General features: G+C 44.2%; 1 protein-coding gene across 1 annotated transcript; it reads left to right on the forward strand.

Annotated features, from left to right (window-relative positions):
• Positions 1–355: 355 nt before the first annotated feature.
• YTHDF1 (YTH N6-methyladenosine RNA binding protein F1) lies at positions 356–26,306 on the forward strand. Its single transcript, XM_073682948.1, has 6 exons — positions 356–719; positions 4,219–4,243; positions 5,494–5,573; positions 6,897–8,438; positions 19,931–19,992; positions 22,449–26,306. Exons 1-5 carry the CDS (start codon positions 690–692, stop codon positions 19,961–19,963), a joined length of 1,710 nt encoding a protein of 569 aa, XP_073539049.1. The 5' UTR covers positions 356–689; the 3' UTR covers positions 19,964–19,992; positions 22,449–26,306.
• Positions 26,307–27,274: the final 968 nt, after the last annotated feature.

Raw genomic sequence — 27,274 nt, forward strand, 5'->3', positions numbered from 1 at the left:
ACCACACAGCACTATGGACACTGCTTTACCATTCAGATTTGAACAGCACATTCATTTTTTTGTTTTCCTACAGGTTTTATGACATAATCCCAAATCTGGTACAGCCCCTTTAAGGGGTTAAACATGCTGTCAGTATCCCGTGCAGATGTGGGGTGTTCCGTCCCGTGACGGAGTGGACATAGCGGAGAAGTGACCACGGAAAGTCGCGGATTAGGAATAGGAAGAATAGAATGGTGAACCGCTGTGGAATGGCTGCTCGTCACGTGGTGGGCCGTTCCCACACTTTCACTTCCGCTCGCACGCCTGACGTCACTTCCGATGGGAAGCCGCGCTGACTGCCACTGGCCTGAGAAGCGCCTGCGCTGTAGCAGCTTAATCCGGCATGCAATGCGCTGTTGCTGACGTCAGCCGCACTCTGCCCAGTCCCCTCCGCCATTGGTGAGTGTGAAGTCTGTAACTCCCGGGCCAGGCCTGAACCAAGACACCGAGCGGGGCCCCGGCTAATAAGCGTAAGCAAACCTTCCCGACCAGGCCTGGAACTGACGCCCCGAGCCCGGCGCCTCCGGACCGAAGCCTGCACCGAGTGACCGCCTGCGGCCTATCCCCGCTTTCCGGGCCCCGGCCTGAAGTGAGCCGCCCGCCCCTTCCCCATCCGGACTGTGAGGATTCTCAGTATCCGCTCTTCATGAATGATGTCTGCCACAAGCGTGGACCCGCAGGTGAGCGGATGTGCGCCGCCCCGGGCCCGCTCCATGCTGCGGCCGCCTCCCTGCATCCATCCATCCCCGCCGGCGGCTCTCCCGCCCCCTCTCCCCGGCGGCGCTGCTCAGCCCCTCTGTATAACGCATGTCGCCTGGCGCAATGTGCAGCGGCTCCGTGTCCTGCCTGTGCTTGCTGGCACTCCTCAGACGTCTGCAGGCAGGGTGGATGAGGACAGCGGGTCCTATTACTATCAGGACAGCGGGTCCTATTACTATCAGGACAGCGGGTCCTATTACTATCAGGACAGCGGGTCCTATTACTATCAGGACAGCGGGTCCTATTACTATCAGGACAGCGGGTCCTATTACTATCAGGACAGCGGGTCCTATTACTATCAGGACAGCGGGTCCTATTACTATCAGGACAGCGGGTCCTATTACTATCAGGACAGCGGGTCCTATTACTATCAGGACAGCGGGTCCTATTACTATCAGGACAGCGGGTCCTATTACTATCAGGACAGCGGGTCCTATTACTATCAGGACAGCGGGTCCTATTACTATCAGGACAGCGGGTCCTATTACTATCAGGACAGCGGGTCCTATTACTATCAGGACAGTGGGCAGAGCTCGTGGGAATGTATTTACCTACAGTGATGTCTCACGATCTACATCCCCATCAGTCAGACACAAACAGGTGACACTTGGCTCCGCTGTATATTCCACTGCCTGCGGCCTATCCATCATGTGCTTATCAATGCTATAACACTTAGCCGTTGCTATAGCAGAGATGAAGAGGAGCCGAGTTAGTGATTTGTAGGAAAAGTTCTGTTATAAGTCGTTAGCCGACTGTGTACACACAGCGCACTCAGCTCTGCTACATCTGTATCCTTTCATCATTCTGTTTGCACCACTATAGATATGTTCATACCCAGCATGTACATCACGTCCTCCCTGTATACTGTGATTTGTCACTATTGCTATTTTCTCTCCATTTTCCTTTGCTTTTCCTCATGTTCTAGAAGCCTCTAACTTGTGGCTGTTGCTAAACTCCAACTCCCAGTCTGCATGGATCTGCTTGTGGCATTCTAGACATGCTGAGAGTTGTAGTTGGGGGGGGGGGTCCCCTATATTATACGTTTCCCCCCACTTCTCCCATGTCTGTGCTGTCTGGATACTCGCATGCAGGTTCCTTCCATATATGGGATCTCTGGATTTTGAGGTTATGTTCCTCTGAGGTCTATTTGGCTCTGATGTGTACATCTCTTCCTCCTTATGCTTCAGTAGATCATTATGTCTTTTCTCCATCATTATCCTATTTCCAGATTATTATAATGCTTTGCTTTATATAGCACCATTAATTCCACAGAGCTTCAGACATCATCATCACTGTCCCCATTGGGGCTCACAATCTACATTCACGATCAGTCTTTGAAGTGTAGGGGGAAACTGAAGAACCCGGAGGAAACCCACACAAACTCCTTGCAGATGTTGTTCTTGGTGGGATTTGAACCCAGGATCCCAGTACTACAAGGCTGCAGTGCTAACCACTGAGCCACCATACAGTGCTAACCACTGAGCTTATAATCTTCCCTTTTAAAGGGATTCGCTATCGGTCTTTTTTTTTTTTTTTTTTTATATCCCCCATAGCCTTAATCTTGGTATGAAATAAAAAAAAATTACTCCCCTTCCACCGCTGCCCCGGTCTTTTGTTGACAGTCTGCAGCAATGATGTCCCGACTTCGTGACCTCTGCAGCCAATCACTGGCTCAACTATGTCAGCACTCTGCCCAGTGATTGTCTGCCGAGGGGAAATAACGCTAATATATCTTCAACTAGAGAGAGCCTATAGGGATTAACGTATTTATGGAAACAACCCTTTGATTCCTAATTGAATTGCTCATTGTATTCATGGGAAATCCTGAAAGTGTAACAGGTTTTTATAAAACTTATTATTATAGTGACCTGTTAGAAGTTTTTGATCTATGGGGGTCTGGGTGCTGAGAGCTGTGACTTTTCCAAGCCAATGAAAGTGGAAGAGGCACAACACTTTCGCCTTACTCAGATTTCCAATTATCAAATCTTCTGTTATGTGAAACATTTCTTAATACAATGTTTATATTTTATTTAGTATTTCCTTAGTATCACTTCTGATCTCAGATCTAAATGGACACTTGTGCAATGTGTCTGGTGATTGTTCCTGTGGTCTCATCTTATACCGTCCCTTCCTGTGGTTCTACTCAATGGAGTAGCAATAGAGCAGAAGGGGATGTCTGCCTCTTAATAGGACATATGGGGCAGTGGGGAGGGGGGTACAACTATTGATCAGAGGAAACGCTGCGAAGAATGGCTCTGCGTGTCTATATTACATGAATGACTATTGATCTCCACACATGGCTAAATGGTCTTTTACTGTACTAAATCAGTGCTTGACTGCAACCCCCGCTTTGCTGCTAGTTCCCCATGAAAACACTTCCTGTGACATCCAGTGCATACTGTTGTACATGGATATTCACATTGTTCAAGCCACGTGGGATGTGATGCATGATTTGGATGCTGATTCAGATCCACATAGTGTTCCTGACACTGAACTTCTTATGACAACACTTCCTGTACTGATTCATAAGGACATCACTCTGGTGCAACAGGCTTTGGGTTGTAAATTTTAAATGCTATTTTTATTGAAGCTGGTAGATCAGTGCAGGTAATGCATGGAAGCCATTGGGACCACCACAGTGAGAGACTCTCCTATATTAGAGCTTTGCCTATAAACTCTAATAAGACGGCTGGGGGTTCTCTTCTACAGGAAGAAGGGAGGTGTTATATGAAACAGTCACACTGCAGATCTTATTTATCAGAAGCCTTTATGAAAAAATGGAAGCAGCAGCCTGATTGAAGGGAGTCTGTCAGCAGGATTTCACCCCCCAAACTATGTGTTCATGTAGCTCTTTCTAAGACAAGTCCAACCATACCTTTACATGACTAGTCTGTTTCTCCGGTTACTGAGAAATTGATATGCAAATGAGTCTGAGGAGCTATTGTAGATCTGAAGCCTAGGTCACTCCAGCTCTGTTCTCCACCCACTGTCCGGCTCCTCATGCTTGACTTACAGTCTCTATGCTGTGTGACTTCAGACAAAAGAACTGTAATTCAAGCAGGAGGAAGTGGCACTTGGTGGGGAATAGAGCTGGAGTGACAGGCATCAGATCTACAAATGGCTCTTCAGCCTCATTTGCATATCAATTCAACCACTGATTTCTCAGTAATGGAGGGGCAGAATGGCCATGTAAAGGTATCACTGGACTTGTCTTTGAAAGAGCTTATAGGTGCATATAAATAGTGCAGAGGTGAAATCTGCTGACAGATTCCCCTTAATATGGGCAGCTGCTCCGTCCCACATGTGATAACATCACAAGCCTTGCAGTCTTATACAATATGTCTACAAACATGGATCTAATTTACCTTTTACTTTTTTTTTTTTTTCCCCTCTTAATTTGTTCATCTGGAAACGGCACAGAGACCAAAAGGACAGGACAATAAAGGTAATGACTCTTCATCACCCCATCTATAGTTAGAATAAAAAGCCACATTTTGGGAAAATGACACAAAAGCAGCTTAAAGGGGTATTCCAGTTTCCAAGACCCTCTCTGAATATGTAGTAGGTGTAATAATAATATTAGCAAATGCCTCCAATGAGAAATATAGTGTACTTATTCAGATTCGCTAGGTCTCTTACCCCTTGTGCAGGGCATTGCAGTAGCTTAGGTATCCATGGTTATGGAGCTGACTGGCACTATGTGAGTGGTCATAACCATGGATACCTAAGCTACTGCAATGCCTGGCACATGGGGTAAGCGACATAGTGAATCTGAAGAACTATGCTAAATTTGTTATTGGAGCTATTTGCTAATATTATTACACCTACTATATATTGAGATAGGATCTTGAATATTGGACTGGTGCATTCACACAAATTGTCTAAAATACAGAAATTATAATCCTGCTTCCCTGTGCCTTGCTGTTCAGTCCCATTCCTAGAGCAGCTGGCCCTTCATAACAGCTTATTACCTATTCACAAAATCACTAATAAGTTGCTGATCCCCAGAAAAAGGTTTCTAGAAAACCCCCCCCCCCCCCCATTTGTAGTAACTGTGGGGTAGCACCTTTAAGTACTGTTAAAGGGGTTTTGTGGGCTTATAACATTGATAGGTCATCAATATAAAGATCAATCGGGATCCAACACCCACCAATCAGCTGTGTTCAGTTCTTGTGGTAGCCGGATGTACAGAACGAGGATACCACAGCTCTATATACTGTGTAGTGTCAGTTCTTGGGTACTGCATCTCAGCTCCTATAAATGTGAATGGGAACTGAGCTTTTGTTCTTCATATTACATCCACTACACTGGATACATTTGGCCTGTAAATAGAGCTGGAAAAAGGCTGATCAGAAAGGCTGCCGGTATTCAGACCAACACCTGTAATATATTGATGACGTGTTCTTAAGTTAGTCATCAATCTCAAGCCTAGACAATCCCTTTAACTGGATCCAATGAATTGTTGTCTCTCATCCATGTAGTGTTGGATGTTCTGACACCCAGTAATGTGCCAATGTAGCTCCGCTGCAAAAAATATCAGGAACGCTAAATGAATACTTTATTTCTTTAATTTAAAACCAGATTTGGAACCATTGACATAACCAGCTGCAGTTTGAGCCTCTGCTTAGACTCTGTCATCTTAGTTTGCAAACTAAAGTTTTTCACTTGAGTGCTCAAACCATGATCTTATTTCAGTTCAAAATGGATCCTTGCACCAGAAGGACAACGTCCATGACAACGACTTTGAGCAGTATCTGTCCGGACAGTCCAATCAGGTCAGTGTGGTCATCTCAACTCTTCTGCAATCTTAAAGGAGTGATCCAGTGGCAAAATTTAAAATTGTATCTAAATATCTATTTGATGCGATAATCTAAGATATTTTCTAATATACTTTAAATATTTCCTCCCTTTCCTACTGTTAGTCTATTTTTTTTTTTTTTTTTTTTTTTTTTTTACTTCCTGTCTTTTGATTCATTTGAGAGCCCCCAGCGCATCCTAGGATAATCAAACGAAGCGTCATCAGAGCGGAGGGCAGAGGCTGCGGTCACTGTCACAGCCTCTCCGCAGGTGACAATCACTGGTTTCTGCCGAGTCTTGTAATAGCGCTGTGTTGCCGGCTCATTACTGCAGATCTGAGTTGACGAGAGCGGGCGCTGTCACTGCACAGCGCAGGGACCAGCCGCTGAAACAAGTCACTGGTGACTCTTCATTTGAGTATACCAGGATGCACTGGGGGCTCTCAAAACAAATCGTCAGACAGGAAGTAAAAAAAAAAGGCCGTTAAATAGAATAGTTAGGGAATTTTTAAAGCAAGTGTATAAGAAAATAGCTTAGATTATGGCGCTAAATAGATAGGGTTTTAGATAAAATTTCCTTTTGCCTTTGGACCACCCCATTAATTATACCTGTAGAGAACTGCTGTATATGGGGTGTGTCTTGGTGGTGGTTTGTCTTTCGAGTGCAGGTTCATAGTCCTGGGACTTTCCTCTGTGCTGAATTAATAAAGGGTGCTGGGAGGCATTGCCAGTGTGGATACATTGTGGTAAAATGAACAAAAAAATCTCAATGACAATTCTGCATCTTTCTATCCATTTCTCACTGGTTTCATGATATATGCTTGCTGTCAGGATAAAGACATTTGTTACAATCAGCAACACAAGTCCTATTCACTGACAACGAGCAAATATTTCACTCTCTTATTCAGTTAAGGCCGCTCTCTGCTTTCGACAATCCCACTTGGTAAGCTCTTTTGCTATTAAGCTGATCATCTTCTGGGACCCCTGCGATGATCTTTGATCTGTGGGGAAAGCCTGGCAGTAGGTGTTCAGTTTGTCCGCGACGCCACCACAGGGGAAGAAGAGTATTACACAGTGTCTATTCTCATCAGTGGGTTTACTGTGTGTTGCCGTGCTGGACAGATTCTACAGAGCAAGAGATGCTTTTTGTAACCACTCTCCACGCTGACAAGAGATGAGGATCCTAAACATGATTTTCAGGATAGGCAATCAATTTGTTTTCCTGGGAATTAATCATATGTAGGGTTAGTATTTTGCTGTTTATTAAACAGGTTGTAATTTTCTACTTTTTTCTGCTAACAGAGTAACAGCTACCCATCCATGACAGACCCGTACCTTTCCAGCTATTATCCTCCATCAATCTTCCCGTACTCGCTGAGTGAAGCGCCGTGGTCAACAGGTGGGGATCCTCCCATCCCATATCTTACCCCATATGGACAGCTCAGCAATGGAGACCATCACTTCATGCATGATGCAGTGTTTGGCCAGCCAGGGGGTCTGGGAAATAACATCTACCAACATCGCTTCAACTTTTTCCCTGAAAACCCTGCATTTTCCGCTTGGGGCACCAGTGGCTCTCAGGGTCAGCAGACTCAGAACTCTGCCTATGGGGGCAGCTACAGCTATCCTCCCAGCTCCTTGGGCGGGACGATTGTGGATGGACAGACCGGGTTTCATAATGAGACTCTTAATAAAGCACCGGGCATGAACAGCATAGAACAGGGCATGGTGGGACTTAAGATAGGCAGCAATGTGACAGCATCAGCAGTAAAGACGGTGGGTTCTGTGGTGAACAGCGTAGGAATGCCAAGTGCTCTGTCTGGCAATGGTGGCAATAGTATAAGCATGCCACCTGCTAAACCCACCTCATGGGCAGCCATAGCCAGCAAACCTGCCAAACCACAGCCTAAGACGAAAACTAAACCCGTGACTATCATTGGTGGGGCACTGCCCCCACCACCCATCAAGCATAACATGGACATTGGCACCTGGGACAATAAGGGTCCGGTCACTAAGCCCCCAATGTCTCCTCAGATCCCATCTCCTCAGTCCATCCCTCAGCAGCAACCCCAACAGCAGCTGCTGCAGCCCATCCCGGCTCAACCCCCACCTCTGTCCCAAGTCCCTTACCAAAATCCCCCAGCGCCACCACAGCAGCAGCAGGCCCCACAGAACCGCTGGGTAGCCCCTCGTAATAGGAACGCTGCCTATGGGCAAGGTGGGGGACCTGACGGTAATCCTTTGGGTGGGCCTCAGCCTCACGCTGTCCCTGGTAGTGACTCCCATCCAGTGTTGGAGAAGCTTAAAGCCTCTCACAGCTACAACCCCAAGGACTTCGACTGGAACCTGAAAAACGGCCGCGTGTTTATCATCAAGAGTTACTCCGAGGACGATATTCACCGCTCCATCAAGTACTCTATCTGGTGTAGCACGGAGCACGGCAATAAGCGTCTGGACAGCGCTTTCCGCTCCATGAACGGCAAAGGCCCCGTCTACTTGCTCTTCAGCGTCAACGGCAGTGGACATTTCTGCGGCGTGGCCGAGATGCGGTCACCTGTCGATTACGGCACCAGCGCTGGTGTCTGGTCACAGGACAAGTGGAAGGGCAAGTTTGACGTCAAGTGGCTCTTTGTCAAGGACGTCCCCAACAACCAGCTGAGGCACATCCGTCTGGAGAACAACGATAATAAACCGGTCACAAACTCGCGAGATACGCAGGAGGTGCCCTTAGAAAAAGCAAAACTAGTGCTTAAAATCATTGCCACTTACAAGCACACGACCTCCATCTTTGATGACTTTTCTCATTATGAGAAGCGCCAGGAGGAGGAAGAGGTCGTGCGCAAGGTAATCCACCCGACTTGTTAACCCTTCTCGCTGTCTGATTCTGGTTGTCGTGTGAATGTGAGTTGACTCTGAATGTGTCGGGGGTCCTTTCTGGAAATTCATGTTATAATTCTGGTTCCCATTTTGAAGAGCTCTGTCAGCTGTCATTGAATGAAAATAGGCATTTACATATATCTCATCCTGTCACAGTGTATCGGAGCACTGTTTGGCAGCAAGTGGGACAAGTTTTCAGCCATTGAGAGAAAGCAAGGTTTTCACTCACTGACAGCAAGCAAAAAAATGGTGGATTGTTATTAAAACAAAGATTAGTAAGTTCTTGCCTATAAAATGGTGCATGTATTTTTTATGTAATGCAAACGTATGGCTCCCTATTCGTGGGGCAGAGGTATCGGGATGTTCCCTGTCCTTCATAGTGGCCTTAATCCTACTCAATGTTCAGTGTAACAGGAGATGTTATCCCCCTACCCCATCTTTGTGCAGTGGTTGATTCCACACTGAGCAGAGGTTCTCTTGTCACATGTGGAATAGACCACTGCTCAATGATATTGGGGGCTCTGACTACATGAAATGTTTTTTTATTAATGCCTATGAAATATAAGGTAACAATTATAGAAGAAATCTAGATATCACATGAGATATTCTGCTAAGCTTGTAGATACAAATCCCCTTTATAAATCACTTCTGGGGTTGTGATGGCTGCTGCAGATGGAGTGGCTGTTGTATTTGCATCCTGATTGGTTGTGTCTGATCCTAAGCGGGTCATAGAAGTGAACTCTCCTGACCCCCGGTAGCTTATCTACCTTGAGCACAAAAGGTTTGCTGTTCCTTCTTTTCGCCAACATCACCTGCTGGGAGACCCCCATACACATCAGATGGTTAGCAGGTTTGGCTGACTTTCATCTACCGTATATGGGGGTCCGTGATGTGTATGGTGCATACAGGACCCCTGTAGCGATCAGACCTGACCAATCCAAACTATTGGGAGCAGCCATGGTCCTGGAAGGCAACATTCTGCAGCCTAGTAGTAAGCTTAAATCTGAATTATCTAGTGTATTCTTCACTGCATGTAATGTAAATTCTAGAATAAACATTGTTCACTCCCATATAAGAACAGTTTGGGGTAGGATGTCGCTCATTGGCTTATATTCTTACTTTTTTTTTTTTTTTGCTTGTAAAATGAATGTTGTCTGATGGATTGTGACTGCAGTTCTTATTGATCCTGAGATTGGGGCTTATTTAGTTTCCAATGGGAAAATTAGCCATTCATCAACTCCTGCTTCAGCGCAGCTTCTCCCTTGCTCCCCAGCTGTCATGAATAGGTAGACGACATGTCCCCACCAAAGAGCAGCTGTTGGCTGTTAAGGTTGGCCTGAAATGCCCAAACTGATGGCGAGTATACTGACCCCCACAAACAGCCTCCGTACACATATGAGGATGATCGTTCAGGTCAGGAGACTTGCGGTTCACGCATGGACCGTATAATACTCTTGTGAATGTAGCCTTAAATGGATTCTTGTCAGCACAGAATGACTGTTCAACCCAAGTACAGGCGCACGGTGCATCATGACTGAGCCAAACATTTAAGTGCACCTTCCCTCCTGCTTGATTTCCATCTGTCTCCACACTTCTCTGGCCCTATGTAGCCAGAGCCTTCAATCAGAGGTAGGCATGAAGATGGATGGAAAACAAGCAGGTGTGAAGGTGTATGTAAAGAATTGTCCCTGCCATGAAGCACCGAGCTCCTGTGCTTGGTTTGAACAGTCATTCTGTTCTGACAGTCCCCTTAAGCTGATTGATATTTGTAGTTTTGGCCACGGCTGGAGTATCTGTGCATGTTGTGTGGAACTTGATGAGGATGTGATTACACACTTATCCCTAGGACACAGAGTATATCTGATGATTGGAATCTTGTCCTCAGACGTTAAAAACTGCAATTTACGTAAAAAAAAATTTTCACATTTACAAATGTTCCCTGCCGGGCGGCGTGGGCCTTGCCCTTGCCCTGTCTTCCCACAGCACAACATGCAGCTTCAGAATCTCTGTGGATTTGCATCTCCCTCTTCTATTACAGCAGCAATGGGTTTTTATAGAACTGTGGTTTTAGGAATTTGCATGCAGACAGGGATGTGGAAGCCACAGTCCTCAGGAAGGAGAGGAAGATGCTTTCCACTTAATCTATTGCTATGGATTCATGAAGGGGGTAGAATTTAAAAGGAGCTATCCAGCGCCTCACTTCTGCATCGTGAGGTAAGAGGTTCTGCTCACTTTACATTGACGGCTGTGGGCCAGGTCTCGTGCTCGGCCAGCTGCTCTTGTGCGTGCATCCTATTCTAATAGAATGGGGGTGCAAAACCTGGCGCTACCTGGCAGGCAACCATTGATGCAACATTGTGGCACCTCCTGATGTAGAAATAAAAGGTCCTGGAGAATCCACTGAAGGAATATACTTAAATCACTTGGCAGTGGAGCCCCATAGAAACTAATATGGCTGAGGACAGTAGATGCTAGATTGCTATGTCATATGCTAGAAGACTGAGCTTTATAGACAATAATAGGGGCTAATTCTTTAATAAATGTGCTCCCTTACGTGCAATACTTCAAAATAACTTCACGGTTTCTTGATGTCTTGGAGCAAAAAAGCAAGTAAAATCTATGCTTTCTATGAGCAGGTGTAGATTGGCCTTGGTTTTCACCCCATTTTCCAGCTTTTAAGGTTGCTACTTTCCGTGTGGCTTTTCCAAGGTTGGGAGAGGAGGGAGCCGTTTCCTATTATAAAGGAAGTATGGCCCCAAAATTTACATCTAAGAGTCCCAAAGCTGGCAGAAATGAAATGTCAGGAGTGCTATTATTTGTCATTGTGTTCAGATTCGATGTAAATAAAGAGCTTTCTGCATGGAAACCGAAACACAAAATTGCAGTACGTTTCACCAAACTCTGTTTGCTGTAAGTGAATGGAAGCGTTCTTTTAAAACAATGGAGAAAAAGAAAACGGTGCAAGACTAGATCAGGGTAGGTTTTAAATGTGTTGTCCAGAACTTGGATATTTGCCTATCCATAGGATAGGTCAGCAGTATCGGATTCCAGGGGATGTCGGACGCTGCTCCCACCTGTACAGTTATACTGAGCAGTGTAAAGATTAGAGGCCCCATCAAACATCTGACTGGCTGGTAGTGGCGTCGGACCCCCACCGATCTGATATTAATATCCTATCCTGAAGATACGCTGTCAGTATTATGGTTTAGTAAAACCCCTCTTAGACCCCAGTAGCATCACATTGTTACAGTATATCTGTAGGGAAGCATTTTCAGCCCAGGGTTCAGGACAGAATGACTTGCTGTCAATGTGCACAATTCTTGGACTATTCACAACCAGGCATTTCTCATCCATGTGAACGGTGGCATCGATAGGCCTACGGGTAAGTTTACATCCGCCCGATGTGTTGTAGAAATTTCTGCAAATAAAAACGATCTCTGTACATCCAAATGGGGCATGGATTTCGGCAAGTCACAGAAGCACCACTGGGCTATGACTGAAAGAAACAAGAAATCTTTTATTTTTACATTGTATATTTACTGTAGTTTTTCAGCTGGAAACCATCAGCAAGTAGATGCTGATGATAGATAGCTGTGATGTTCATTTTAAGAATTTTTTTTTTTTGTGCATGCCTGGGGTCACAATGCTCATTAACCTTGTACTAAAGAAAATGTGAGCCAGCCAGTGGCAAGTCGTTCTGCAAAGTGACACATTTGTGGTATAAACGGACGGAGGCTGATACGCCTTGAAAGATGCGCAATAGCTTGTTTGTAGAGACTGTGTCTGTAAAACGCTGCGGAATATGATGGAGCTATATAAGCAAAGCACAATAATGTCCATCAGCCAACCAAGTAAAAGGGGAAACTAATTGTTACAGTAGTAATGCTCTATTCCTAATCTAATTTGCATTGTTCTCTGAACACTGCTGCCAGCAGTTTAAAGAATGGAGGTTTTCTCTGACGCATGGGCCTGTAGAGACGCATCTGTCCTGTAGTTATTTTACATGTACACTTCACCTCTGTCATGTATCTCTGTAACTGAGCTGTCCTCCATAAGGAAAGAATTGCTGCTCTAACGCCCTCTCTTGGAGGTAACTAATCTATACGTCCACTGTCTGTTCCTTTTATGATCTTTGCAACATAAGGGTTTTATTGGCCAAACCAGTAACCCCTCTTTATAACGGTTTCAAGGTACTTTCCCGTCGCTGGTGATGGATACTGGTCAGTTAGATGTAATGTCTCTTTATATATTGCCCCTCCAGAGCAGGGCTGTGGAGTCGGTGTCGATTTTGGTGGAGTCTGTTTAAAATGGACTGACTCCAACTCCTAAAATATATAATAAATTGGGTGCAGTCGTTCAATGCAGTTTTTGGGGAATATTTTTTTCATAAGAATTTGGGAAAGTTCTGAAATGTCCTATTCCTGATCTAAGGGTCTAGACTTTTAGCTGAGATGAATCTGTGCTGCACTTTATGTACGTGCTCGGTAGTTAGGCAGGGCTGTGGAGTCGGAAGTTTGACTTTTTGCCTCCACAGCCCTGGCTGGAACCCTTACTGATCTCTAGATTGGGGAGCGATGGTCAAGGGTGCATACTGATGCTTCATTCATTGTCTGTGGGAAAGAGCTGGACTTGGCCATCCACCCATCCTATAGACGGAGAAAGTATAGTGGCACGCATGACATGATTAAATCCAGGCTGAATGGTGAACGAATAAATGATCAGGACGCCATTTTAGTGACCGAGACCTTCTACAGTCAGGTTTATCCAGTCTCGTGGAGAGGTAATTAATGTCTTTAGTGTGAAAGTCTCTTTGAGTAGATGCAGCTGGAGTATACGGAATAATAGGCAGGGCTGTGGAGTCGGAGCCCATATTGGTGGAGTCGGTATAAAATGGACCGACTCCTAAAATTGGGTACAGTAATTCAATGCAGTTTGTGGGGAGTATTTTTTTCATAAGAATTTGGGAAAGTTATGAAATGTCCTTTTCCTGATCTAAGGGTCTAGACTTTTAGCTGAGATGAATCTGTGCTACAGTAAATTTATCATTTAAACAGCCACATATGAGGGAGTCTTGGAGTCGGTCTCATGGAAATTGAGGAGTCGGAGGTTTGGCTTACCGACTCCACAGCTCTGGCTGTGGAGTCGGTAAGACAAACCTCCGACTCCTCAATTTCCCCGACTTCTGGCTCCGAATCCCTTATACACGGTTCATGTTTGTGATAAATTTACTGTAGTAAAATGGCAACATCAGGTTTTTAATCACCATTATGATACAGTAATCAATCGATTTAGATAGAACATAAAATATATTTAATGGAATCCAACTTTAGAACACTAAAAAGTTTAATAAATTGTAAATATGCAATACACTATGCAGTAAGTGGGGAAAAATCAGTTTTCAACAAAAAGGTACTGAAGAACATTTGTGCAGTCTATGAATTTGTTCTGAGCAGGGCTGTGGAGTCGGTAAGCCAAACCTCCAACTCCTCAATTTCCCTGACTCCCGACTCCACAGCACTGCCGCACTGCTGAGTGTGTACATAAAGTGCAGCACAGATTCACCTTAACTAAAAGCCGAGATCCTTAGATCAGGAACAGAACAGACATTTATAGAACACTTTATAACTTTCCCAAATTCTTATGAAAGGAATATACAGCACAACCGGCATTGTACTACTGTACCCAATTTATTATATATTGTCGGAGTCAGTCCATTTTATTCCGACTCCACAGCCCTGGTTCTAAGAGCTAGTGTCGCCTCCATCAGATCCTCCTTCATGGATGACCTCAAATCTGATTTAATCAGGTTTTCCTGTTCACTCTAGCAGTTCTGAGATGAGTACAGGCATTCCTTTCCAGTGCCTTTTTCCTCTGATCAGTAGAAGAGGTGTTTGCTACTGAGCATGTACAGTTGAAACCAGAAGTTTACATACACTGTATAAAAAGACACTTTATTATTATTGCGCTATTAATTACATGGAGGTTTACATGTTTAAAAGGGGTATACATAGCAAACAACAAGTACAATAATTTGAGCAAAAATGAGTCAGCGACTGGTACAGGAGGAGAGAGGACCCTGCAAGCGAAGACTCAGTCTACAAGGGATGGGTGGGGGTAGAGCTGGTCGTGCAGCGGTATGGTGGAGCGAGGGTTACTGCAGGTTGTAGGCTTGTCGGAAGAGGTGGGTCTTCAGGTTCCTTTGGAAGGTTTCCACGGTAGGCGAGAGTCGGATGTGTTGGGGTAGAGTTCCAGAGTAGGGGGAATGCACAGGAGAAATCTTGTATGTGATTGTGGGAAGAGGAGATAAGAGGGGAGTAGAGAAGGTGATCTTGTGAGGATCGGAGGTTACGTGCAGGTAAGTACCGGGAGACTGTCACAGATGTATGGAGGACACAGGTTGTGGATGGCTTTATATGCCATGGTTAGGGTTTTGAACTGAAGTCTCTGGGCAATGGGGGAGCCAGTGAAGGGATTGACAGAGAGGAGAAGCCTGGGAATAGCGGGGTGATAGGTGGATTAATCGATCTGCACAGTTTAGGATAGATTGGAGGGGTGCGAGAGTGGTAGAAAGGAGGCCACAGAGCAGGAGGTTGCAGTAGTCAAGGCGGGAGATAAATGAGGGCATGCACTAGTGTTTTTGCAGATTCATGGTTGAGGAATGTGCGGATCCGGGAGATATTTTTGAGCTGGAGTCGGCAGGAAGTGGAAAGGGCTTGGATATGAGGTTTGAAAGAGAGATCAGAGTCAAGGGTTATCCCGAGGCAGCGAGCTTGTGGGACTGGCGAGAGTGAACAGCCATTGACTTTGACAGATAGGTCAGATGGTAGGGTTGAGCTAGATGGTGGAAAGATGATGAATTCAGTTTTATCCATATTAAGTTTTAGGAATCTAGCAGAGAAGAAAGATGAAATAGTGGGCAGGCAGTTTGGGATTCTGGTTAGTAAGGAGGTGATATCGGGTCCAGAGAGGTAGATCTGTGGGTCATCAGCATAGAGGTGATACTGAAAGTCGTGAGACTGAGTTGTCCCAAGCTGATGGCGTAGATGGAGAAGAGCATGGGTCCTAGAACTGAGCCTTGGGGAACACCGACAGGGGGCGAGATGAGGAGGTGGTGTGAGTGGGAGACACTGAATGACCGGTCTGTTAGGTAAGAAAAGATCCAAGATAGGGATAAGTCTGTGATGCCGAGAGATGAGAGGCTGTAGTAGGAAGGAATGGTTTACTGTGTCAAAGGCAGATGACAGGTCCAGAAGGAGAAGGACAGAGTAGTGTCACTTGGATTTGGCAGTCAGTAGGTCGTTGGTGACTTTAGTCAGGGCAGTTTCAGTAGAATGATGCGGTCGGAAGCCAGATTGGAGGCGGTCAAAGAGGGAGCAGGAGGAGAGGTGGGAGGACAGCTCAAGATGGACGTGTTGTTCCAGTAGTTTTTAGGCATAGGGGAGAAGTGATATGGGGCGATAGCTAGACACAGAGGATGGGTCAAGGGATGGCTTTTTTGAGGATGGGTGTGATCGAGGCTTGTTTGAACCATGAGGGGAAGACACCAGTTGCTAGTGACAGGTTGAAGAGGTGGGTTAGGGTTGGGAAGAGGTGGGATGGGATTGGGTCAAGTTCTCAGGTGGTGAGATGAGACTTGCATGTTTTTCTCAATATCTGACATGAAATAAGAGGTAACATTTCTCCTTATGGAGAGTGACACACCAGCTCTAGCACGTCAAGGTAAGGAGGCTTATTCACCATGCAACCACTCGTTAAAGGGTTGATTATGACTTGTAGGATTGCTGCTTCCGATAGGTGGCGCTATAGAGTACAAGTCCTCTTTTTCTCTGAAGAGTCAATTTGCATATTAAATTTCCCAGAGGAGCGTTGCATGGCGAATAAGCCTCCTTACCTTGACGTGCCAGAGCTGGTGTGTCGCTCTCCATAAGGAGAAATGTTACCCCTTAGACCTCAGTCCAGAGCCTCTCACTTAGCCAAATCAGTTCTCATACTTTGCACTGACGAGGGCCAACAGCCTGAAACACAGTGTCTGCAAATTGAGATTCTGATTTGACTTTTATCCTAAGTCATATTGCACGACTCGTTAAAGGGTTGATTGTGACTTGTAGGATTGCTGCTTCCAATAGGTGGCGCTGTAGAGTACAAGTCCTCTTTTTCTCTGAAGAGGCAATTTGCATATGAAATAAGAGTAAACCTTTCCCGTTTTAGGGCAATTAGGATTACCATAGTTTTTAATATTTGCCAAATTCCAGAATAATGAGATAATGATAGAATGTTTTAAGGCATTTTTATTACTTACTGCAAAGTCAAAAGTTTACATACACGAAGATTACTATGCCTTTAAACAATTCTGGACTGCCCGTTTGATGTCATGTGTTTGGAAGCTTCTTTTTTTGGGGGCAAAATCTGAGTTAGAGATGCACCTCTGGATGTATTTTAATGCACACCTGAAACACTGCTTCTTTGTGTAGCATCATGGGATAGTCTAAAGAAATCAGCCAAGATATCAGAAGAGAATTGTGGACTTGCACAAGTCTGGCTCATCCTTGGGTACAATTTCAAGATACCTGAAGGTGCCTCGTTCATCTGTACAAACAATTATAAGCAAGTACAAACATGATGGGAATGTCGAGCCATCATACCGCTCAGGAAGGAGACAGGTTCTGTGTCTGAGATGAACATGCTTTGGTCTGACATGTGCATATCAACCTAAGGACAAAAGCAAGACCTTGTGAAGATGATGGCTGAAGCTGGTAAGATTGTGTCAGTAACCACAGTGAAACGAGTACTGTATCAACATGGACTGAAAGGTCACTCTGCCAGGAAGAAGCCATTACTCCAAAAGAAACATAAAGCCTGATTAATGTTTGCAAATGCACACAAGAACAAAGACCTTAATTTTTGGAGACATGTCCTGTGGTCTCATGAAACTAAAATTTTAACGTTTTGGGCATAACAATCATTATGTTTGGAGGAAAAAGAGAGAAGCTTGCAAGCCTAAAACCACCATCCCAACTGTGAAACAGGGTGGCAGCATCATGTTGCGGGGTTGTTTTGCTGCAGGAGGAACTGGTGCACTTCACAAAATAGATGGCATCATGAGAAAAGAAGATTGTGGCAATACTGAAGCAACATCTTAAGACATCAGCCAGGAAATTAAAGCTTGGGCGGAAATGGGTCTTCCAAATGGACAATGACCCGAAGCATCCTGCCAAAATAACAAGTCAATGTTTTGAAGTGGCCATCACAAAGCCTTGATCTCAATCCTATTGAAAATTTATGGGCAAAGCTGAAAAGGCAGATGTGAGCAAGGCGACCTACAAGCCTGGATCAGTTCCACCAGTTTTATCAGGAGGAATGGGCCCAAATTCCGACCAACTATTGTGAGAAGCTTGTGGAAGGATATCCCAAACGTTTGACCCAAGTCATTCAGTTTAAGGGCAATGTTACCAAATACTAATGAAAATGTGCTGTACCTAAGAGCCGCTATATTGCTCATTTTGTAACTCATCCTTGGCTTTTACAATTTGAAATTAAAAGTGAAGTTTTAACAAGATATATACAACCCTGGTCCTGCTGGAGACATCTTTGCTTGCTTTCAAATACTAATGAAATGTATGAAAACTTTTGACTTTGCAGTAAGTAATAAAAATGCCTTAAAACATTCTCTCTCTCATTATTCTGGCATTTGGCAAATATTAAAAATTATGGTAATCCTAATTGACCTAAAATGCGAAAGGTTTATTCTGATTTCATGTCAGATATTGAGAAAAACATGCATATGTGTCTTTATATATAGTGTATGGAAACGTCTGGTTTCAACTGTACATAAGGTGCAGCACAGATTCATCTGAACTAAAAGCCGAAATCCTTAGGAATAGAACGGACATTTATAAGACATTTCATAACTTTCCCAAATTCTTAAGAAAAAAAAAAAATTTACAGCACAACCTGCATTGAACTACCCTACCCAATTTATATATTTTCGGAGTCTGTCTATTTTATACCGACTCTGACTCAACAGCACTGCTAATGGGCAGGTTCCATGGGAATAAGTATGCAAATTAGCTCTCTAAAAGGAAGAAACCTGCTCCTCTGGTGCCACCTATTGGAGGCAACATTACACTGCTCAGTGCTGAGAGACAGGTATTCCAAAACCACAACCTACAGATGGCTTTGGCTGACTCTTGACTGCTAGTGCTTAGGAATGTCACTTTTTCTTGGGCGAGTTCTGTGCATGTTTTTCATGGATATCTATCATAGCCTATGGGGCTGTTCACATGTCTGTGTATTGTTACTGACAGAGTGGCACAAAATCACGGAGACCTTTCTGGTTTTCAGCAGAGTCTCAGATCAAATGTGCTAATACAAGTCTATGGTTTTTTTTTGGGAAACAAGAAGATGGCATTCTAATTGCATTCATGGCCTGTTTCATAGAAGTTTTAGCAGTTGCCATCAGTTTGATCAGTTTTTCGTAGATGGAAGAAGAAAAAAAGCACTGATGGTAAAAATAGACACCCAGACCACGCTCTGTCCCTACTTTACAGAGTCACTGATAATGATTTCTATTAGCGAAGTGTAAATGTTAATGAAGTGTAAGCTCCTGTCCTCACTCACCTGCCGGCTATTCCGACTTGATGGATCACGCTGGGTGATATGGAAGTGGCTGTTACAATGTAAGCCTGTGGTGCCCTGTTGTCACTCCATAGACTTACATTGTAAAAGAGGCTTCTAACTCACACATAGACAACCCACGCCCCCTATGATCCAGGGAGTTGGAAAATAAGGTCCAGTTTCTCTGGTGCTATTTCACTCCTATACTTGCGACAGGATACAGGACCCTACAGGTTCTGCGTCACACACATCCATACCCCTATAACTCGTGGCAGTCTCCAAGCAGACCCTCAGTGATGGGCGCCATAGACCTTATGGGTACTAGTGTAAGGTCATAGTACCATCACCTGCTTATGGGATACAAGAGAGTTTCTTTTCTCAAAATGCAAGTTCCTAATTAAGTGTTTCCAAACAGAAGGCAAAACAGTGCTGTAAGCGCGGCATCTAGGAAACAAATGAGAAGGCAGCATGTGACACAAATAGACCCATCCTGCACAAACAGACTTTTTCCTGGTAGTCCAGAACATATGGTGCTGACAATGGCGACACGTCTTCTGCGGGTACAACCTGCTGAATGTTAATGTGCTGTTGGGCATGTGCCAGTGCTGAGCTGTTTAATCATTGCCATAGTCAACAAAAGCGTTGGCACATGTGAGCGCCAGAGGAAGAGGTGAGTATAATGTGTATGCACCTCTGGTGGTCTGTCATTTTTGATTTTGGGCTAGTGGATTATTGGAATGTTACTGTACACGGTGTGTGCATATATCCCTCCTCACAGGGGAGAGGACTGTATTTTTCCCTCTGCTTCATGACTCATTCTGTCTTCTCCCCCTTCGTTTGCATAGAATGGCAGTGGCATCAGAGAGAGGAACTGCTAGCGAAAGAGAGGGAGAAGACTTTACAGAAGGTAAATCCTAGTGGACCTGGCACTGTGTGATGACGGCGGCACCGTCTGGGTTGTTGCCATATGTGAAGTAAAAAGAGACCGTTACTGATTTATTGCACTTACAGCCGACTCCAGCTTTTCTGCGTTGCCCATCGGAGACAGATATAACCTAAAATTAATTTTCTGTCTCATCAGACTACAAATTTTACTTATTTTGTCTTCCCTTACTTTACACTGCAGCTCTGCTTAATGGGAGTTTTTTTATGCACAAGCTCAGCAGGAAGTTAGTGCATGGAGATAGGATTTAATCCATAATCGGCCCAATATTGCTATACTACAAACCCCTAAACTGCAAGTGGGAAAAAGACCCAAGAAAACAGGGGAATGAGTCTGCAGGACTCATCGTAATAGCAAGGCAAGAGCCCCTGGGGCTCTGATGGATCTCTTGGGGTCATTAGTAAATGGCTTATTGTTAAAATCAAGTTAATGTTTTAATATTAAAAAAAAAAAAAAAAAAAAATCCTGAAATCGGGGTTTAATAGGTTTTTATTTCCCGTTCTGTAGAGATCTTGCTGGATTCCAATGACAGGCAACACCATTCCCTACAGGTGATATCACAGCTCCACTCCCCACCACCTATACAGACAGGCAACGCCTCTATACACAATAAATAACACAACTCTCCGTCATTCAACCGATCATCGCTTGCCAGGCAGTTCTATGACTCTATATATAGTAGATAACACAGTATTCACCATTAACTACAGGTGATGTCACAGTTCACCTCCTCCCCTTCCTATACAGATCGGTACCGCCTCTATACACAGTAGATAACACAGGGTTCACCATTCACTACAGGTGATGTCACAGCTCACCTCCGCCTCCTGTACAGACAGGTAGGTAACGCCTCTATACACAATGGATAACACAGGATTCATCTTTCACTACAAGTGATGCCACAGCTCACCTCCTTCTCTTATCTGTTCTGTCGAGTACGACTCTCGGTCATTGTATTGATCATCACTTGCCAGGCAGCTCTATATCTATATATAGGAAATAACACACCATTCACTACAGGTGATGTCACAGCTCACCTCCTCCCCTTTCTGTACAGACAGGTAACACCTCTATACACAGAAGATAACACAGGGTCCACCATTTGCCCGTGATTAGTACACGCTCATTAGATGCTTCTATTCAATGAAACGGGGTTAGTCAGTCTATTGCTGCTAATGTCCATGTCAAGAACAGGTAGTAGGAGCCTTATATTAGGCCTTGCCACCAGTGTGACAACTGCAAGGTTGTTTTTTTTTTGTAATTTTTTTTTTACATAGTGATATTTGTTAATTTTTTTAGATATCTGATTTTTGACAATGTCACTTCCCTTTGACCCCTTCCTAACATAGGATGTACCAGTACATTCTGTGCCATGTGCAGGTGTATGGGGCAGGTTTACGGTCCATCTGTGTCTATTGTGCTGTCACCTCTAACAGCGACAGGAGCTGAGCTCTGATCACTGCTGTTCGTAACCATTTAGATGCAGCTGTCAATATCTGATAGCAGTATTTAAATGGTTGCTATCCTGCAGAGCCTGTTCAGGAGTACCTCTCTTCCCCCAGGCTGTGAACATGATGGACTGATGGGTCACCATAGCAGGTGGGGCCCTACTGAAGACCCTCGTGTTGCCCCCATCTTTGTACTCCCATGAAGGCCTATCTGGGCTTCATCCTTATAGGAGACCTTTTTACGTTATATAGCAATAATGTAGTAATGCACTATATAGTACAAGTTCAGTGAAAGTTAATAAGTTTTAAAAAAATATAAAGTCTGAATCGCCCTCTTTTCCCCATACAAGAATAAAGGAAAAAAGAGCATATTTGCCATCTTTGTGCCATAAAGGTTTAATTTATTAAATTATAAAATTAATTAACCCATGTTAAATAAATGTCCTGGTTGTCAGAAAACGGTGACACACAACTTTGAAGTAAAATGGATAAAAATACTGCCCTCTTAAACACCAGGGCGTCACATGCAGCAAAATATCTCCACAATGGCTTAGGGAGGAGTGCAGTGTTTTGACCACAGGAGGAGCACTTTCTATAAAATATTTAAGCATTTGGACATCCTATAGTGTCTCACACCGGGCAGATTTACTACATGTTCAGCGCCAATTAACTGATCACAAGCTATTCCGCGTTTTGAGAAGGTTGTCAAGCTCTCTTCCCCCCACTAGAGGGAGCTATGTAGCTTCATCATTGGATGCTGTATAAATCCATCTGTAATGTGCTCCCCCTAGTGGCAGAACTTAATCAATTAATTGTTTTTGCTGGAGAGTTGGACCTCTGTGCTGGTAAGATGGAAGCATGCTAGAATTATGGATGGAGATGTGGTCCGCAGCATGTTCTGGACCATGGGACGTTTACTGTGCCCCTCAGTCGTTCACAGCTTTTCTCGTTTCTTTTTCTTGTGTCTTTCAGGAACGCCAGACCCGAAGCAAACAGTAAGGACGTCACTTCAACTTTGACTAGAACTGATCTTAAAAAAAACAAAAAAGAGAAAAGAAAAAAAAAAAAAAATCAAATCTAAAGTAACTTTGAAAACACGCTAAAAAAACTGAATAGACTTTGTGGTGCCACCTGTAGGCTTGGGACTGAGATGACTTTCAGTATCTGTATCTTCTAACGCGAGCTACAACGTAACTTCCACCCTCTCCTCCTAAATTTCATATTTTTTGTTTTTAGGTTTGTTTTTTTTTTTTTTGGCCAGTCCACTGTATCCCTATATCATTATATACCTGTAGTTTTCTAAGTGTATTCTGACCCCCGGCCCCTCTGGCCCAATATCCGCTCTGTATTTGCCCTGAAACAATAATGAAAGAGATTATCGTACGTCAAACTGCCCCTGTATGACAAAGGACGATTACTTTTTTTTTTATTATTATTTTCTTTCAAAGGGTCAATTAACCCTCCAAACTTTTCGCCACCATCAATCAGTGCGACAATCCATGAAGTTGAGGTGATCTATTGAAACGAGTGCAAAATAAAAATGTCAGCTTCGCCCATAGCAGCCAATCCAGAAACTGCTTTATTTCCCCTCCACTTAACGTTAAAGCTGCTCTATGATTGGTCCTTATGGGTGGCGCCAGCATTTCTCCTCCGTACCCTCCTCCTCTTGTACCACATCCACCTCTGGACTGTCCGTTCATGTTGGCATCTAATCCTGTGAATGGGCGCTTGGCCACGCTTCCCGTTTGTCATACTGCTGTTTTTATTGTTATGCACAGTCTTAGAGGGGAGTTCCTATAGGGCTGCCACCTAGAACTACGGCTATGGATGTACATGACATGGGGGCGGGAAGGAGATCTTGCAACCTCGAACACATTGGTCAGGACGGTCCCTGATGTGGGTCCATATCCTAAATAAAGTTGCCCGTCCTCTCGCTGGTGACCCCTGATATTCTCTGCTATTGCATCCTAGCCAATCACTTTCACAGTGTACTAGGAAATTGCATAAATAGCAGTTCCCTAAACCTATACATGGTCCGTCCAAGGGATGTGCAAACCCTGGCGGGTGATGCCACCTTCTTGGAGCCCTTGGCCACAACCCAATTTTACAATTTCTGATAGACATATCAGTTTCCCCCATTCTTATAATCTATGGATCATGTGTTTGCACCCCCCACCCTCGCTCTCCGGCTCATTTTTTGACAATGAATTATTTTGGACAACTGGTCTCTGTTTCTGTTCACCATATTCATCTGTGTTCTCCTATCATCCGCCTGCACCGCCTGTCCTGTTACATTATAACCTCATGATGCATGTTCTTCCTGTAAAGACCAGCGTGTGTGTCTTATTGATCGGGGGCTGGGAGGAGGGTTAGTGCTATTTCATGGGTATAACCAAATCCCTCCTCTTCGCCTCCAGCTGAATTTTCAGGGGGTCTGTACTAATTCCCTGCTCTGAATCAAACATTTCTCTTGCTCCTGATTAAACGATGGAAACAGAAAAAAACAAACTTATATTGACCTTTCATTGTGTGTCTGTGTAGAAAAGTTGCAGTTCCTGCTCTGGTCGTGCTGCGTCACTGGTGATGTTGCCTCTCTCCACTAGGGGGCAGTGGTTAGCAGCTGTTGCATCATATTTTTCTCTAGTCCCAACTAATGCTTTGGTGCCCATTGGGCCTATGTATATATTAGGCTTTGGTGACAAGTGTTCTGTCCAGTTACTGAGTCTGGGTGTACACAGGCCTGATGGTGGCGGTAAGTATATTGCAATATTTGCCCATATTTAGTGCAACGCAATGAAGTGATTTTCTTTGAGCAATCTGGTACGTGGGCATGCTGTAAGGTCAGTCTGTGCCCAGATTAATTCGTTTTGAAGGGTTTGTTCATTAGAGACCTCTTGCAAAAATGCAACCGCTGGGTTGATCCGCTAATCACTGTAGGTCCTGGACTTGGTGGATTTCGCTGGAGGAATCCAGAGTCGGCCGAGCATTTCTGCTGGAGTAGTCTCCGATAAAAGGGCAACTCCAGGCCACAGCGGGTGACCCCCTTTAGTGGAATGAGGCCTATGGGCAAGGGTTGAGTTTACACCCCTAATGCAATGTTTCTAACAACTTTGACAAAAAAAATAAAAATTAGTTTTGTGTATACAGCTCCTATGCAAATCTATGTGTTAGAGGCTACAAACTCACCCCAGTGAGGAATCTCACTTTAGGGAAGAGTCAGACGGCCGTATTATTCGGATGAGGATCTCAACGCAATGCTCTGACCGACCCGAGCTGCATAGGAATACATGCTGTCATGCGTTGCAATCCTCGTCTGACTCTTCCCTAACATTGATGCTACAGCCTGCGTACACCATATACATTAACATTGGTTGGACCTTACCATATCGGGCGACCAGGCTACTTTTTCCTGAATTATGGATGAATGACTGACTGAGCACATTGAATTACAATTTCTGATTCCTCCTCAGGATATAATTCCTCTGGCAATATCTTGTTTCCCTTTATTGACAGTGCACGCTCTCTGCTGAGCTGAACATATATGGAGTAGATGGAAGAGACTACTTAAATGGGGAGTCACACTGTAAGATAATCACGAATGAATGTTGTTAAAGCCACTCATGATTATCTTGCCACGTAAACAGGCTGCCGATCAACGAGCAAAACACTTGTTCGTCGGATGAAATGATCTTGTGTTCAACATAAAAGATCATCCTACTCAGCAGCGCATCGTCCTGTGTAAACAGTACTCGTGCTGCCGAGAACCATGGCAGCCTATGTGCACTGAGTGATATAGTAGAGATCACTCTGTCTGCATCGTTTACTTTGGTCTGCCTGTGTAAATGGGCATTTAAACTACAGCTGATCTGTAAAAGTTTACAGATCGTTGGTCACTCCATGAAGTTGACCTTTTAGCCTTTTTGTTAGGTTAAATCGAGAAACTTTTTTGCTACATTTTGTCACAGGATTGGCACAATTACTTTTTTTTTTTTGCTAAAATGTTGATGCATTTGATGTCCCCTTCTGGTGTATGTGACAGAAGATTGCTACAGCAATGACCATGGGCTGTAACCATTCGATAATCTCCAGAGAAATTGGGGTCTATGCTGAACGGAGGGTCCTCCTTTACGATGGGTGGGGAAACCATATACCAGTCCGATGCAATCCTGGTGGGAGGGATGACCCGGTGATCAGCAGCCCTCCAGCTGTTAACTACAACTCCCAGTAAACCCTTAGTCTGTGGATGTCTGTGTATGCTGGGAGTTGTAGTTTCATAATGACTGGCTGATCCTTGCTGCCAATATTCAAGGATGCCAATTTCTCTCTGTACCCTTGCCTGCTGTTATGTTAGTATTGATAAAACCTGCTGGGAGATGTAGTCCCATAGCTTAAGATGGTTCCTAAAATAAGAAATATGGTATTAAGATATCTTATCTGTTTCTTTGATCAGAGCCGCCTGTATGTCAGTGCCCCATGTACAGGAATGGGAACTGCTGCTTTTTGCTACCGACAACTATCATAATGACCTCCTTTCTTTATATAATTATCATTGTTAACCCATTGTCTGTCACATGCACTTGTTTTCCTTCGTGACCATCATCCCCAGCATCATTCAGGCCACAATTCCAGTTTTTGCATGCATAGAGCCCCATTCCCCCACTTTCTCTCTTTGATAAGTCCAGGGGTTCAGTTTGACTCTGAATGTAGCCAATGAGCATCTTTTTCCTTCCATATGTTTTTTCCCCCTTTCATCATGCGTTTTTGCAGCCAGCCCCCTGCACTGGCCACTCTGCTCTGCTTGTCTAGACTAATAAAGATTCAATAATCTCATGAGTCCTGCTGTTTCTTACTTTATTACACTGAGTGAATTGACTTCAGACCAGAGAAAAAAGGAAAACTAATCGCTGTAACACAACGAATGGCCTGTGGGATTGTTATCACCAGTAAGTGGCACTAGATGTAGAAAACAGAATTACTGTGTAATAATAATGAACATACATTACTTATCCTGTACTGATCCTGAGTTACATCCTGTATTATACTCCAGAGCTGCACTCACTATTCTGCTGATGCAGTCACTGTGTACATACATTACATTACTTATCCTGTACTGATCCTGAGTTACATCCTGTATTATACTCTAGAGCTGCACTCACTATTCTTCTGGTGGAGTCCCTGTGTACATACATTACATTACTTATCCTGTACTGATCCTGAGTTACATCCTGTATTATACTCCAGAGCTGCACTCGCTATTCTGCTGGTGCAGTCACTGTGTACATACATTACATTACTTATCCTGTACTGATCCTGAGTTACATCCTGTATTATACACCAGAGCTGCACTCACTATTCTGCTGGTGCAGTCATTGTGTACATACATTACATTACTTATCCTGTACTGATCCTGAGTTACATCCTGTATTATACACCAGAGCTGCACTCACTATTCTGCTGGTGCAGTCATTGTGTACATACATTACATTACTTATCCTGTACTGATCCTGAGTTACATCCTGTATTATACTCCAGAGCTGCACTCACTATTCTGCTGGTGGAGTCACTGTGTACATACATTACATTACTTATCCTGTACTGATCCTGAGTTACATCCTGTATTATATTCCAGATCTGCACTCACTATTTTGCTGGTGGAGTCACTGTGTACATACATTACATTACTTATCCTGAGTTACATCCTGTATTATACTCCAGAGCTGCTCTCACTATTCAGCTGGTGGAGTCACTGTGTCCATACATTACATTACTTATCCTGTACTGATCCTGAGTTACATCCT

Source organism: Phyllobates terribilis, unplaced genomic scaffold (assembly GCF_046119375.1).
Source record: "Phyllobates terribilis strain yellow unplaced genomic scaffold, ASM4611937v1 Scaffold_5__5_contigs__length_657084704, whole genome shotgun sequence".
Lineage (NCBI taxonomy): Eukaryota > Metazoa > Chordata > Amphibia > Anura > Dendrobatidae > Phyllobates > Phyllobates terribilis.